Genomic DNA, 16,652 nt, shown 5'->3' on the forward strand with positions numbered 1-16,652 from the left:
TGTCAGTGTGTGAATAACTGGTTTATTAGATTCATTAGACTCCAAATGGAGTAAAGACCGAACATTTAGCTCTGTAAGGACATAGAACAACGTGCACACGTTTGGTACAATAATATGATGTATGCAATATAATAAATATATATATATTTAAAAAAAAATCACATGAATTTGCAGACCATATACAAAACCCCAGTACTGTACACAAATTGTTAATTGTATGCTGCTACATTTTGGTCAGTTTGCCATCATGAATGGAAATAATGACAACAACATGAGTTGGAACGTTAATTTGAACTGTGTTCTTTTGAAGAAGCAATCCAGCATGTGAGCAATTGCAATCAGCCAGTCAAGCAATCAAAGGTTGCTGGACTAAAGGTTACCTAGAGAGGTTAGGCTGGAACAGTGCCTATCAAATCACCGTTATTAAGCTCTTCGTTCTTAGCCCAGGCCAACCTTACCATGAACAGCTGTGATCTGGGCTCCCTGACCTGAAATTTAACACCAGTAGAACATGTGTGTTGCAATTTCAAACCCAGTCACCCAGTCCTGTTTTGGAATTGTTTGGAGAGGCTTATAAGTTCAAATTTATTCAAATTAAAACAGTTAAAAGTAGCTATCCTAATGAACTCCCTGGGAAAAACAGAGAAAATATTTCAAATCCTATAATGTTTCTAGACACATCTAGATTTTAAGGACACCCAAGAAATAGTAAAGACTATTTATCTTTTGGTATAGCATATTCTGCTACAGATTACACTCAGTAACATTGCTAACAGTAATTACTTTTAAGCTTTTCTTTTAGTCAATCATTTCTTTTTATTTGATGTTAAGGTCAGGGTTATGTCTGGACACAAACTCAAATCATGGTGGCAACAGGTGGGGAAGGTCAGTCCAGACTTTTCTGTCCCTGGTGCGATTCCAGCTCCTCTCAGTGGATGGCCCCCGGACCAACTTTGCAATATGATCTCTCCAGCAGGTCCTGGGTCAACAAGCCTGATGCAACTGAACACGGTAATGTGCCCAAACCACCCCAACTCAACTCACCTCAACCCTCTCAATTCGGCTCTAATCTGAGATCCTCCCAAATTGCAGTGCTCCTCACCCTATCCTGGAGAGTAAATCCATCAACCCTGTCGGAGGAACCTCATTTCCACCAACTGTATTCTTTCAGTCGCCTACAACTCGTGACTATATGCTAGGACAGGGAAGTAGACTGACCAGTAAAAAGAGAGCTTTGTCTGAAAACTCGTGAGGGCCTGTTTCACCACCTCAGACCGGTATGGCGACTGTAACACTGCTGCTGACCTGATCCGTTAGTCAATCTCACGCGCTCTTTTTCCAGCAATCGTCAATATTCCAAGGATTCCAAGGTCTCTTCTCACCTGAAAGGAGCATGCCACTCTTTTCAGACATGAAGGTGCTGATTTTCATCCCAGCAGCGAAACGCTTGAGTGCAGTGGAAGCAATATCTTCTTAATATAATAAGATATTAAAGCAATAGGAGATTAAAGTAATATTGGTTTCCCTGTAAAACTGCCCAGGAAGACTCAGATGACATTTTTCTGAGAAATACATTAGCAAAGGATATGTGCAAATAGACAAATATCTAGAAATCCTGGCCACCCCATCCCAATCCAATGGTCTGACTTAAGGCTAATCCACCTCTAATATTTAGGGCTTTTTCAAACCGTCACCCCGCTTTATAGCAAATAGGATTAATTAGTGCCCAAAACTTGGCATCCACAGCTTTTAACGTTCTTACATCATCTATTTTATAGACAAGACAACAAACAGTTTTTCTTAAACACACATTAAGCCTAGCTTGGCTGGAATAAACACTGCTGACAGGAATTTCCTATGGGAACAGTTTTCTTATCTCCTCACATAACTTAGTATATATTTAGGAATACAAACATTTTGTCACAGCTATTTATATGTGTCACATCAAACTTAATGAAAGAAAAGAAACCAGAGTTGTACAAAAATAGATATAAAATCATTTGTAAAACAAAGAAAATAGATCAAATTAGCACATTTGACCTGAGCATAAGAATAACGTTGTATATTGCAGGTCTCTGTGTTAATAATAAATATTAACATTAAAGATAGTGGCAATAATACAGTTTCAGTCTGTTTGACCACATGCAAAAAAAGACAGCTTATTTACATCATGGCTGTGGTGTATATTTAGTGTGCTAATCACAGTCCTTAAATTCTGTTTTAACTTCAGATTCCAGTTTTGAAAGCAGTTTCTGTACAAATCCCTGTATCCTTTTGTGGAAGGTTGCAGAGTCGGCAAGTGGATGAGCTTCACATTCTGAACATATGCTGCAACTCTATAAAATTTGAAAGGAAAGCATGTTGGTTAAAAAAACACAGTAAAAGGGCACTGAATCAGGAGTTGTAGTTTTACTAATCCAGCCTCAGTGTGTTTAGATTATGAGGAGAAATCAACACTAATTTTCATGGTTGGAATTGTGTTGAAAATTAAGGAAGATTTTTTTTTAAAGTTTCTTTGAGGAACACTTGAGGAAAAGTTTGTTCTGCTGCCCCTATGCTTTTATACACTGTGTCTATCTCAGCGATCACTTTATGAGGAACACCCGTACGCCTGTTAACCAATCAGTCAATAATGTGGTCGCAGCACAATAATGCAGATACAGGTCAAGAGCTTCAGTTAATGTTCACGTCAAACATCAGAATGGGGGAAAAACTGACATAAGTCACTTTGACCATGGTATGGGTGTTGCTGTCAGATGTCCTGGTGTCCAGTTTCGCTGATCCCGTGCCCACTGTAGCTTCCTGTTCTTGGATGACAGGAGTGGAAAGCGATGTTGTCTTCTGCCGTTTTAGCCCATCTGCCTCAAGGTTCAATGTGTTATGCATACTGAGCTGTTTTTCTGCTCACCACAACTGTAAAGAGTGGTTATTTGAGTTAGTGTACACTTCCTGTCAGCTCCAACCAGTCTGGCCATTCTCCTCTGATCTCTGTCATCAACAAGGTGTTTCTGCCTACAGAACTTTGTTTTTCACAAACTGTAGAGACCATTGTGTGTGAAAATCCCAGGAGGTTTTCTGAAACACACAGATCAGCCCATCTGGCACTAACAACAACCATACCACAGCCAAAGTAACTGAGATCTTTTTTTTATTATTATTAACTAAAGCTTTTGAACTGTATCTGCATGATTTTATGCATTGCATGGCTACAGCATGTTTGGCTTATTGGATATTTGTATATATGTGCAGATGTACGGGTGTTCCTAATAAAGAAGTTCACAGATTTATGTAATCCTCCTACATCCTTAGCTACCTTAAACTTGGCGTCCATATTTTCCTACATGTTCTTCTGCATTTAACCACTTGAACAATGAGCATTGTGGATGTGGGGGAAAAAAATAAACCGCACCAAGTTTAAAAAATGATTAGACCAAAAAGCATTACAGCGGACTTACGTTGGAGGAGTAGTCCTTCATAAGGTGGTGAATTGTAGATAAGTCATTCTCTTCACCGTTTTCCTCATGTAGTATAACGTTCAACTCCAGCAGGTAGCAGTACATTAACTTTTTAGTGCATTCCTATAGACAGGATGAAACTCCATGAACAGCATGCAACTGCTAACAGTGTTTCTATCCTCCACTGCACATATGCTTAATCATGTGGAGGTAATACTAAATATTGTTATTGCTCTTTGAGACATTTGGTTGATTTATTGTATCATCTAAACGAAATGAACTTACATCTACATTTGGCAAAGGTGAATACAAGGACGCTTTCGATACCTAAAAACAAAATGGTTTTGTGACCATTACATACCTGGCTATTGTTCAGCAGGTAAATATTTAGAAAAAGAGCAAAGCAAGGAGTAGCCATAAAACTCCCCATATGAGATGTATAATATGTAGCTTAAGTGGTAAGTGTAAATATGGCTTACGTTAAACAAAGGAGTCATGTTTTTGAGCACCTCCTGTAGATCTTTCAGACTCTGTTCATTGTGAGCATCCACACGAGTCGTAAATACACTCAGACAGCTACACAGAGATGAAAAATATTATTTTTAAAAATGTACATTTAAATCCTATTAGTAAAAATTTTAAAATACTTTTTTTTTAAAATTAAAATATTTTAATGTACATTATACAGCATGTGCAGATCCCTCAGGCCCTGATTTACTAAGATCCAAATTAAAGAGGCGAATTTGCATGTGTGTGTGTGTGTGTGTGTGTGTGTGTGTGTGTGTGTGGTTAGTAGGTGATTTGCAAAGAATTACTTCAAGGTGTAAATGATGTGCAAAATAGGGAGAGGAAATAATCTTCTAAATATTATTCTAAATAATATTCAAATAAAGTTTTTTTGCTACGTGTTATGTGTTATGGTACGTGTCCTCGTTAAGATCCTAACATGTCTCTCAGAAAGAGTAAAACTGAACATTAATTACACAAAGCAGTAAGACGAGTTGAAAGGTGTTCAAAATATGTTATGAATGCAAAACAATGCAAAACATTTTAGGCATGACAGACATACACAGTGTATCTGCTCTGAGCAGGTGAGCATGCACCGAATAGGTGATTTGAAACGAGTAATTTCAAGAAACAATATGATATTGAGATATCATTTTAAGAAATTAATAATAATAAAATGAGAAACCTTAAAATAATGTAGTTGGTTTTTTTGTGTCTGTTTGTCTTGTTAAATTAAGGAAACAGCCTTCCACAAATTTAATACCTGCTTTCAGGTTGTATTTATTTGTGCTAGCAATTGTCAGGTGCTAATCTATTTACAGAGACACTGTTAAGTAGAATCATTAAGTGAAATATGCAAATAGATAAGAGTTATTTTGTTCATTTGAATCTTCTGTAGACCCCTTAGAAAATCAGCTTGCACTTTTTATTTTCTGTTTTCCTGCAGTTACCAAGTTTGTACTTTTTTTACACACCCAAACATTTAGTAAATCAGGACCACTGGCAGGTTGTCTGGAGTTTGTCTGATATCTGCTCATTATCAGGGTGGGAGGATGATACAAAAAAAAACAAACACTGCAGGCAGAGTTTTTGCTTCATGGTTTTGTAATATGGACAAATAGTAATATGGACATGAGAGGTAAAGTGTTAAATTCAAAACAATGTGAATTTTGATCTGACTGGTTTCACTGCCATGGATCTGATTAACCCTTGTGTTCTGCTCACTAATTAGCATTGGATGTACTTTTTACTGTTTATGGGTCATATTGACGTTGGGCAGCTGAGACAGAAAATATATTTGAAATGACCAATCTTGAATACATTTATGCTTTGGGAGAACAGTAAAAACATACAAAACCACTTCCAATGCTTGGGGATGCTCCTACCAGCAGGTGTGTGTAATCAGGTGCGAGTGAAAATAAGACATGGCGGTAATGTGACAGTGAGTTCACCTATTTGTTTTGTTAGTGTAAAAAGGCAGTTGGTGTCAGCTGATATTTCGTCACTTTTTGTAATCTGTTTTTGTGAGCTGAATATAACGTGAAATATGAAGGGGAAGTAATGAAAATAAAAACAAAAAAACTCTTCCCATCATCTAGATCTTCCCGGTGGCAAGGGCACCATTTCGAAACATTTCTATCTGACCTTTGTTACTCTCAAATCTGAATGTAGTCTATTTAATATAAATGTGTGAAAAATCCTAATAATATGATTACATTTGATCATTTCGACATGAACAACATGAAAGTTCATTTTTCTGACAGTCTTTAAGCTCTATACAGAATGTGTTGCGCTTAAGTTGGACTTCTTCCCATAAACAGGACATGTACCATCCTCCACCCTTGAACCCTTGAAAAGAAAAAAAAAAAAGAAAAAAAAGGATGTGGCTACATTTCTCAACCTCAGTGATTCAGAGGTAAGGAATGCCTATTGAACAACACTGAAACATAAAATAATTGTTCTTTGCTGCATATCTGTTGTCGGCTACCTGTCTCATCACCAGGCTTGTATTTCATTTGTGACGTATGCTTAAGAGTGATATACCTCAGAATTAAGAAAGAATTCCAGCCCTCGAGGTTAATATGGTACTCCAGATTATTGCCAACGCCCCGAACAACACAGATACATCTCAAGGTTCTCTGCAAGGAAGAAAAGTATTTTTTAAATACACAAATACGTCCTGAAAAGTGCATGTACATTCATTTTGTAGACACTGACCAATTCAAATGCAATCGTATTACTATTATTATTATTATTGTTATTATGATTAGGAACCCACTAACTTGCATGTCTATAGAATACAAGTGACAAAAGTGTGTTAGTAAGGTGTTAAGCCACTACAAGCCACCAGAAGAGCTTCACTGCTCTTCAGCACAGATTCTCTGGAAATGCACTGGTGCGAGGAACACCGTTCTTCCACAAGATTTTCCCCTAGTTAGTGTTTTGATGATGATGGTGCAGAACACTGTCTTATATATCAGTCCGAAATCTCTCTGAGTTCAATCAGTTGAGATCTGGTGACTATGAAGTCACATGATTTACATCATTTTAATGCTCATCAAACCATTCAGTGAGTCTTTGTGCCCTGGGGCGGAGTCCTCCTGGAACAGACCATGTCCATCAAGATCATAAAGGTGATTAGTCAGAAGAACTTTGTAATGATTTGCAGTGACACTTCAGTCTAAGTGGAGCCAGACCATGCCAAAAATAAATAAATGCCTCAACAGAGTTACATTTCCTCCTTTAATTAATCTTCGCCGTTCATGGTAACATACACTGTGTTAGCTAATGCTCCTCAAAGCTAGTGGTGTTAACAAACGACATGAATATTGACAGTGTTCTAACGACTTATCAAGAAACTGCATAAAATCTTTAGTAATAACTTACTTTATCTAGTCTGAGCTTACTAACTAAATGTTTAGTAGCCACAACAAGTAGCTTAGTAGGTTTTCCAGTTAGTAGTTTACTTAATCATGGCTACCTGCCTACCTGAAAAATCAAACTGGAAGGCTGTCTTTGCCAGTTGGAATGTACTGGTATAGGGAAATATTTTCATTTTCATTTCCTCTACTAATTCTGCATTTCAGTTCCACATTCTACAAAAGTAATTTTTAAGAAAATAGCCCAACAGTTAGGTAATTAGAAAATCTGAAATGTGCACTGATTTTAGTTTTAGTTTTTAAGGGTATTAAATAAGCGGTTAAATAACTGGAAAATAACCAGTTTGACCAGCTGGTCGGTGTTTTCGGCAGCTGGTAACTGGTTGGACCAAACTGGAATTTTCCAGCAGGGCAACTGGTGTAACAGGGCAACAATCTTACTTGCTAAATGTTTAGCAGCCACAGCATTTTCCAATTAACAATTTACTTAATCATGACTAAGTTAAGCTAACAAACTCCATGTATGGCTTATTAACAAGCATATTTAAAGTAATATAACATATAACTATGAAATTGGTGTATCTTGACATGTGCTGGTTAGCTGTATGCAAGTCAGATTTTTTTCATAGATTATGTAATACTATAATTCCAATATTTTGTAAAAAGAATTACTGAATAAGGAATGAGGTTATGAAACTGTAGTCCACTTGGAAGGTGAACCACATGCCACGAACATGTTATCAGGGTGTGGACTTCCCTCCTGTGGAGCTCTGGCAACACGTTTTAGGCCAAAAAAGAAAAAAGATGGCACTTTAAGAGATATATACGCACTATAGTATCTGTAAGATATTGTACATATAGAGTGTATACTTTATATCTCTGTAAGATGATATGACACAAAGACATAAAGTGGTTCAAGCTCGTCAACAATAGCAAAACACGATGCACTATGGAAATGGTTTTGTGTGTGTGATACCTTCTATATTGCTTTTATACAACAGTTTTATAAATAAGAAATTAATATTGTGTAACTGATATTTTGGACACTATATGACAAATAATTTGGTTAATTTTTGCTCAGCTTCCCTTCTCATCTTCCTCTTTTCATCGTCATCTGACAAGCTTTTGTATTTAAAGTCAGAAGTTATGTTCACGAAAAAATGTATCGTTTGCCACATCTGCTAATGATGTCTTTAACACAACTTTAGTAACCGTTTCTGTGGGAATGTTCAGAGAATTGCAATTTTATGTGGCGAACACAAACAAGCGGAGTGATGCAAACGGTGAAACGTCCCAGTGCAGTTATTCTAAATATAAGCATGGACCAGAATACAATGGACCGGAACTAACTGTTGTATATATCTGTAATATATCTGGGATCTCACATTTGTTAAAGCTAAATCTCTATTACAGAGGAGTTGATATGGGAATATCTTGTTTATTCAGTGAAGGTTTGGTGCTGAGTTAAATATTTGCTGAAGAGGTGTGTCTTCCGTCTTTGTCTGAAAACAGACAATGACTCAGGTGTTCAGATAGCCAAGGGAAGTTAATTTCACCACTTGGGTGCAGGACAGAGTAGAATTTGGATATGCCATGGTGGAAAGGCATGTCATGCTCTAACTCAAAGGTAGCATTGTGTAGAGTAGGTTGCATAAGGTTCCAGAGCAGGTGGTGGTCCACATTTGACTAGGCAAGCATCAGTGTTTAAAATCTTATGTGGGTAGCTGCAGGAAACCAATGGAGGGAATGCAGACATGTTTTAATGTGGGTGTCTTTTGGGTAACTGAAAGCAGGTTTGTGTCTGTCTTCTGGATCTGTTGTAGGGGCATAAATTTGTTATGCAAAGTGCTGGAGACTGGCAAAACAAAGCTCTACATAATTAGTCAGCTATTGTTTCTAAGCGTGTGCTGTCGGCTGTATTAATCGCGTCCCATGGAAAAGATTCCATCAACACTTCCATCAGCATTTAAATCCAAAACACTATAAATGCATTCAACAAATGACAGATGGAAGTCTTTTAAAATGCAGTTTACTATGTTTACGTCACTTACATTGTCTTACTGAGTCTATTAAAGGAAAATGAAAGTAACTCAAACTCAAGGAACACAATCTCACAGACTGATCAAACTGTCTAGAGAATTTCACTTTATAATCACATATGCCACAATATAATGATTGTAGCTTTCTGTAAATAAACCAATTAATGATACAATAATGCAATCCTATAGTCATGTGTGATGCAAAAATCCAGGTTTGCAACAAATTTAAGCATCTAGAAACTCTCTCAAGCCAGATGTGAGAGTTTAATAATACAGAAGAGCCTCACATCATGAATAGAACCAAACTGGTGTTTTTATAAAGAGTTTGGGTCAGTTTCTGTCACAAGCTTTTATATAAAAGTTTTTTTTTTTTTTACTGTACTAGACATTCAAAGAGCGATTTGGACAAACCCAGGCATATGAAAAAGTCAGAGCAAGATACACTTTTGGTCCAGTGACAACTTTAGATCCCAAACAACATACGATTGTGTGCACATGCATATATTTTAGGACCCAAACCTATTCGTTTGTTTATTTATCATCTCACATTTATGACTGTGTCTGTGGTGTCCTGAGAGGGACTAGCATTCCATCTAGTGTATTTTCCTGCCTTGTGCTCTGGATCCACTGCAATCCTGACTATATTAAAGCACTTACTAAAAATGAATGAATAAACAAAGCTCTCCCACATCCAGCTTTGGCAACGCTGTTGAACCTGACAACTTGTTCATGTTCGTGGATGTGCTGATCAGTTTTCACAGATGTCTTAAGTATCTGAGTCATAAGGGACACCCCTGCATGCTTCAAGACCAAGATCATTATCCCCCTAGCAAAGCAGTTAACAGTATTCATTCTCTCTGTCAGCTCACACTGTTCATCATGAAGTACTTTGAGAGGCTAGTCCTGAAGCAATAAAGACAAAACTCCACTTCCCTGGACCAAGTGCTGTATGTTTATTGCCCCAAGAGGTATAGGGGTGATGACATTACTACCTCATAGGGAAGCATAACCTGAACACTGCATATGCAACTGGATCCTGGATTTGCACAAAGCCACTGCGGACATAACAAAATTTCAGGGGTACGTGCAGTGAACTATTTCCACTCCTCCATTATGGAAGTTTCCTGGTGCACACATTGCACCATCTACACAGATAAGAAGCCCAGCAGAAGAGAACACCTCCTCTCCAATCCCACGTGCATTGCGTACAGCAGGAGGATTACAGTAAGCATCTTGAACTCTCTCATTTACATTTTCATTTACATTTATTCATTTAGCTTATGCTTTTATCCAAAGTGACTTACAATTGACGGATTTCTTGAACTCACATATAAATAGAATTATATTGCCATTCTATTGAATTCTCAATTCTGATTGGTCAAAAAGTGTTGATTAATTCTCTATAACAGCAGCTCTGAGAGTAGTTCTGGCTGTAAGCTAAACCACAGGTTTATATTAATGTTCTTGATCTAATAAGTAATCATTTCCATAGTAACAGCTCATTCACAGGGAATTGTATAGTGGACACTCCAAATATTGATAAAAATAAAAAGACTAATATAAACTGATTAAAAATGTGTTGTTATTTAACCAAGAAAAACATTTGATCATTTACATGGTGAAGTTTTCTGCAACAAGATTTATTTAACTATTTAATTATTTAAGTTTATTTAACATTTTTGGAAGGAGTCTCCAGTGTCAGTGCTTTGTAACTTTTTCGAACCACAGGACAAGAAATTTTTTTTTCATTAACATGAAAAACTGCACTTATTTCTGTCTGATCTGTCTAATTTCCAGAGAAGGTGAGGGAACAACTGTTTATAGCTTTTCATGCAAGTGAAAACAGGAACTATCTTTTTTCAACGTAAACTATAAATGGATAAAAAAATATGTGTCATTCTTTAACAAATAGAAATTTATAGGTGTTGGCGAGTTTTGGGGTAGTAACAATCACTCTGCTTTGCGTCGGGCCACTTTACACCACCCTGTTGTTGATTGTTATAATAGCCATGTCATGTCATGTTTAATTTCATACAGAAGACATAAGTACATATTTGAAATGAAATGGGCTGAGCCAATGACACAACTGATCTTGTCACAGATGAGTCCGTCTGTGTGAGTATAGACTGATCCTTGACGTGCAGATAAGGTGACAAACATCACACGAGTAATTTTCAGTACTCGGCCGGCAGGTTGTCTTCATGCCTGTCTTAAGTTGCAGATGTTTGTCCTGGAGGGAACGTACATGTGTAGACTCTAAAATATGCAAGCAATTTTTATACACTAAACTCCATGACCATCTGTCAGCTGCAAGCTTCTCAAGGTCTGTTGGAGCCATGCCACATGTTTTCATATTTGCTTTCAGCACATTTTTTTTACTTTTGCACTGGCCACCGAGAGATCAAGCACCCTGTTCGGGCTGACTGAAATGTTTAGCTATATAATGTATAACGACAGGCTTAATAATACATTAAACTGTATTTATTATTGATTCTGTATGACTCTTTCTTCTCTTTAGTGTAGCAAAGGACTGTGAGAACCAAAAATATTGCACATCTTTAAGAACCATGACTGTTTTTATATTGTTTATGAAATTCAGTGTTTATATAATGGAATCCTTTATATCCATCCAAACTCTGCTCCTGGAGGTCAGTATTCTGTTATGTACTAGCAATATAAATGAGTAATTAATATTTTACTGAAAATATTTTTTATGCAGACTGATTTTTACCAGTGTTTGACTTTCTTAAGTGGATCTTCTTTAGTGTATCTTCTTTATAACTTTACATTATCTTACATAGTCTTATGTAAAATCTAGTCTTTGTCAGACATACAGTATATTACAGTACATAGAGATGTGTGTGGTTATTTGATCATTTGGATATTTAAACTCATCTTAGTGGTACTTTATTGTTGGGGATCATTCTTGTTGCCATATCAAAGTGAATTCTTCTTGTTCAAACACCCTTGACATTTTACCTAGAAAGGTGCATGTAATTAGTAGTAGGTAATTAGTGTCAAATTATCTATGTTATATCTTTATTAAAGGTTTATCCATGCATATTTAGATGCATATTAAAGGTATATCCATTCTCAGCTAGGAGTAAGACAGCAACATAGGAAACAAATTCAGATCTGAAAGCCTTTAGATCAGTGACCAGATGTACAATAAGTATGAACAACTCATGCATCTGCTTAGACTTTTCTGTCTAATGAATGCTTAACTTTTTCCAAGTCACCAGTTCAGCTGGTCGTTCCACTGTAACCATGACAACCAAAGCACCAATGACATTTTTTCTTTTTCTTTTTTTTTTTGGTTGCACTTTTTTTGGGCTAGCCACGCCCACATGTCATCCCGCTCTCAGTTCTGAAACTGAAAGTGTTTCCGATTAAAAAAAATGCGTCACTTAAAAAAAAAAAAACACAAAAATTCTCTAATTCTCCCTATTTGCTGCTGATTTCTTTGTCTTTTTTTTTTTTTTTTTACCAAACACAAATAGAGACAGTTAAAAAAAAGTATATATATATTTTTAGTTTGTTCTGTATAGATAAGCGCAGGAATGTAGAATTCTAATCACATGATTTTTACTGCATTATCAGGTAAAGAATTCTATAAAACCCACTGAGTAATCGGCGAGTAATTTACAACGCTTATAGTAAGGATGAGAAGAAGGCTAGAGTATAAATCACTTAAAATGCTCAGAAACACTGCTGGTTTTGCATGCAGGAATATTATGGGCTGAAACTCATTTGATGGTACATAGGAAATGAAAATTCATTTCTATTGCATGATGTTAAAATGTAGACCATAATGCAGATAATGTGCAGTAGCCTATTATTCACTTAGTGAAGACATTACAGCTGTGACAGAACCGGACTTTGCTTTATATATATATATATATATATATATATATATACACACACACACACACACATATACATATATGTGTGTGTGTGTATACATACATACATACATATATACATATATATATATATATATATATATATATATATATATATATATATATATATATATATATATATATATGTATGTATATATATGTATGTGTGTGTGTGTGTGTGTGTGTGTGTGTGTCCTGAGCCTATTTATCAGCATAGCTATATTTACTTACTATATATACTTGTCACGGCTATTAAAACTACTACAAGTGTCCCAGTTGCAGTATTCAAACCTGCACACAGGAGAAATCCTGCCAGCTGCTGTGTAAACCGGAGTGATTTAGGTTTTGTTTGTTTGTTTGCCTGCCCTTACCTTTGATTTATGCTTTTTGGGTTTACTCCCAAATCCCGAGGCCAAAATGAAGAAGAGGATGAGAAGGAAGCTCATCGGCGCGATGTCTACCAGGGCCATGCAATTCCGTTTCACATTTTCTCATGATGTCAAAGTCCGAGATCCGATCCGAGCGCCAGACCATACCGCTCCCATGTCCTGCTCACGGCGTCCATACGCGCGCGCTTTCGGGTACATGCATCACACTTCCAGCGCGAGCACCGCCGCGTAAAAGCCAAGTTGGACCGCACACTTCAGCACTTCAGCCCTTCAGCCCTCCTCCCCAAAGCTTCATGACAGCTTTCACTTCCCACAGCACTTACATAAGAGCCGCTCCATTTGGCTGAACTGTCTAGAGGAAACGTGATTACTAGTGTGAAGGGGAGGGGAAAACGTGGGCAGGTTTACCAGCTTTCTCTTTCTTGCTTTTTTTTTTTTTTTTAAACACATATGTATTTACTCATCATCACCTGTATTCAAGCCAGATCATTAATTAACTCACAGATTCCCAACCCTGGTCCTGGAGAACCCTCTGCACACATTTTAGAAAAAGAAGAAGAGGAAGAAGGCTTTATTTGTCACATATACACAGCACAGTGAAATTCTTTTTTTCACTTATCCCAGCTTGACATTCTTGACCCCTTGACATGACACCCCTGGAGCAGAGAGGGTTAACAGCCTTGTTCAAGGGCCTGACAGGAGCAGCTTGGCATGCTGAGCTTGAACACCCAACTTTCTAATCAGTAACCCACAGCCATAACCATTGAGCCAGCACTGTCCCATTAGTCGAGTGGTTTCCCTACTCTATCACGCCCACTTCCACTCATAAAGGGCTTTTAATTAGCTAATTAGTTAAATCAGGTGTGTTTAAAGCAGGGGAAACACTAAAATGTGTAGGACTGGATGAGCCCAGGTTGGGAAACTGTGTTTGTGAAGCTTGTTTTATTATAGCCCACCTGGAGCAGTTTATTGTAGCCAATTCACCTACAAACATTTTTTCAGGCCACTATATGGCCAGAGTTCGTAAACGCCTGATGGTCACGCCCATAAGTGCTTTTTAAACATCCTGTTCTAGATTTAGTCCCATGTTTCCCTTGTTGGTATAATAAGCTCCACTCTTCTGGGAAAACTTTCCACTACATTCGAGAATGGCTGTGGCTGTGTACATTCACAACATGGCTGTGGGGTTTTGTGCTCATTCATCCACAAGAGCATTAGTGAGGGCAGGCACTGATGATAGGCGAGAAGGTCTGGGGCGTAGTCAGCGTTCCAGTTGATCTGAAAGGTGTTCAGTAGGGTTGAGGTCAGCTGTAAGGCAGCAACACTACCTGCTGCTCCAAGGGTACATACAAAGTGCAGGTTATTTATTATAATTTACAATTACAGTGTAAGAAGTTTTGTGCATTGTGGCAAAATGTTACCTACACACCTACATTTTGCATCAGGTAGGTAACAAGCAGAATTACAGTGCTATTGCTATCTTTACTAATGGGAATCTTCCATTAGTTTTTTTTTTTTTTCATTCAGTTGGACTTTAGCACCCTGTGTTTGAATGCATAATGGTGGCCAAGGACAGCACAGAGATAACTATCGTCAAATTAAATAGATAGCAATAAGTCTTGAATGTTTTACAGTGCAGACAAACATCTTGATGAAACAATCCAGGCAGTAGATGATAGTGCAGATAGAAAATTGTTTGTAGTCTGTAGTCTTTAAACTTTAAACAGCGATTACTTTTATACCTTAAAACAAAATGAGTAGCAATAGATTATTTTAGTGTAATATTTTTTGTTACTGGTAACTTTATTACATCACATGGCAGAAACTTCCATTCCCCTCCTACAGGAGGAAGAACTCTGAGCATACGCACACTCCATACACACCCATACCCCAGCTCTTAACAGTTATTTGCAGTTTCATTAAATGCAGTATAATCTATTTAAATAAAATGTCACCATGTAAGTGTGCTTTTCCTCATATAAGACATCCTTGCTCGGTGGTATCATCTACTTTATAGAGTCACTGCCCAATAAAGTAGCTCATAAAAATTTCCTGGAAAGATCATTGTGTAGCCTTTATGTCCCTTATGTTGTCAGCACAAATTATATTATACATGTTAGACATCTAACACATTAATACAAAGAGCAATATGTAGAAATAATAATGGAAAGAACAGAAATATTCCCTGTGAGCTAGAAGTCATGCTTTTATTCCCACAGCCCCAACACAATCAACCTACATAATAGCAGCACTCCTGTGATGGAAACAAAATCAGATTTTCCGAGTAAGGACAATTCCATGCTCTAAGATGTCCTCCGAAGGGGCTGATAACCTGCTCTTACTCTCTTCTACACTGGTAAGTATGCTTTCTGTAGAATGCTATGGAGCTTCATAGCATCCATTAGCTTAGATTCAGGCTTCCCTTGTTAGCGTTGCTAGACTATATTAGCTAATCCAGGGGTGTGAAATACTTCCAAGGCCTCATCGGCATTTCTGTGATACCTTGAAGGGTTATAATGTTCATTTTTCAAACCTATTATTTACTTTATTGCTTAACACCATTAACCTAGGCTCTGAAAGAAGGGCTAACAGGAGCTATTTAACTGTATTCACTATTAAACTAATAACATTGGTGATAATATTTATTAAAATATTTTAAATATATGTTTTCCAAATATCAAATTGTAGATGTGAAAATGTTGCGTTTTAGGTACTATGGACCATTTGAGTATTAATTTTTGGAAGCTAGTGCAGACCAAATGAAACAAGACAGCATTCCATGTTTGGCCCATGAGCCTTGAGTTTGACATGTGTGCTAATCACTCACTACTCTGTTTGCTGTGTTATCTTTGCAGAATTGCACTGTGTACTTTTACACATTGCTTGGTATGCAGCATTTACGTATCACCTCCACACCATCTAGCCAACTAGCAGGCCTATGCACTGTTCATTGCTCTGTCTGCTAGATTATCTGGACTTCTGCCTTTACGCATCCTACTCCTTTGTTCTCTTCACTTGGGTCTAATTTCCCCTATGCTGAATCGACAGTCAAAAGGACTTGCAGCCACTTGTTTTATGCATGCTGAGAAGTACAGTTTGCACAATCTGCTCTGCTTGATGTGTGCACATCAACCCTGCAGAATCTGCCTTGCAGATTCAGAGTCACTCTTCGGATCTGCCACTTAAAGAGGCCCTGGTTTGGAGGATGCGCATTTCGGAGGGACAGTGCTGGCACAGCCAAACTCATGGTTCACACAGCACCTTTAGGTCACCAAAACATGGTTCCATGATCCATCTACCTCACATTCACTTTAGGCAGGGAGAGCTGCGCCTTCAGTCCCCTGCCACTTGGCTACCTTATGAGGCAAACCCTGGACAGCATCCTCCCACCTGGAGAGCATGCCCCTGAATTCACAGTAATACAAACTGTTGACGTCAGCTACAGTGGTGAGCCCCTTAAGCTTGCTGGAGCTCCAAGCCA

The 16,652-nt window shown here is 37.6% G+C and overlaps 1 protein-coding gene and 1 long non-coding RNA gene across 3 annotated transcripts in view; one reads left to right on the forward strand and one right to left on the reverse strand.

Moving 5' to 3' along the window:
• On the reverse strand, positions 1-13,527 carry il15 (interleukin 15). Of its 2 annotated transcripts, XM_026945888.3 has the most exons (6): positions 13,154-13,524; positions 6,006-6,100; positions 3,935-4,031; positions 3,741-3,782; positions 3,456-3,578; positions 1-2,336 (listed from the first exon to the last, which is right to left on the reverse strand). In XM_026945888.3, the coding sequence occupies exons 1-6, from the start codon at positions 13,250-13,252 to the stop codon at positions 2,196-2,198; spliced, it is 597 nt and encodes a 198-aa protein (XP_026801689.1). In that variant the 5' UTR covers positions 13,253-13,524; the 3' UTR covers positions 1-2,195. The 2 variants fall into 2 exon arrangements, with proteins under 2 accessions (XP_026801689.1, XP_026801699.1); XM_026945898.3 differs by lacking the exon at positions 3,741-3,782 and having other exon boundaries at positions 13,154-13,527.
• The window catches only part of LOC117596795 (uncharacterized), a 23,830-nt gene continuing 16,084 nt past the window's right edge, over positions 8,907-16,652 (forward strand). Inside the window, exon 1 of the long non-coding RNA XR_004577767.2 lies at positions 8,907-10,104. This is a non-coding gene — a long non-coding RNA (uncharacterized LOC117596795). The remainder of the gene's footprint in view (positions 10,105-16,652) is intronic.

This window comes from Pangasianodon hypophthalmus, chromosome 3 (genome assembly GCF_027358585.1).
Source record: "Pangasianodon hypophthalmus isolate fPanHyp1 chromosome 3, fPanHyp1.pri, whole genome shotgun sequence".
NCBI classification, from domain to species: domain Eukaryota; kingdom Metazoa; phylum Chordata; class Actinopteri; order Siluriformes; family Pangasiidae; genus Pangasianodon; species Pangasianodon hypophthalmus.

What these genes read in the sequence shown, in the direction of transcription:
- il15 (XM_026945888.3), bottom strand. Translation starts at nt 13,252, where the DNA reads ATGGCCCTGGTAGACATCGCGCCGATGAGCTTCCTTCTCATCCTCTTC. An exon ending in CCAAAAAGCATAAATCAAAG is followed by an intron (nt 6,101 to 13,153) that starts GTAAGGGCAGGC and finishes TCTTCCTTGCAG; the next exon opens with AGAACCTTGAGATGTATCTG. An exon ending in ACATGACTCCTTTGTTTAAC is followed by an intron (nt 3,783 to 3,934) that starts GTAAGCCATATT and finishes TTTTGTTTTTAG; the next exon opens with GTATCGAAAGCGTCCTTGTA.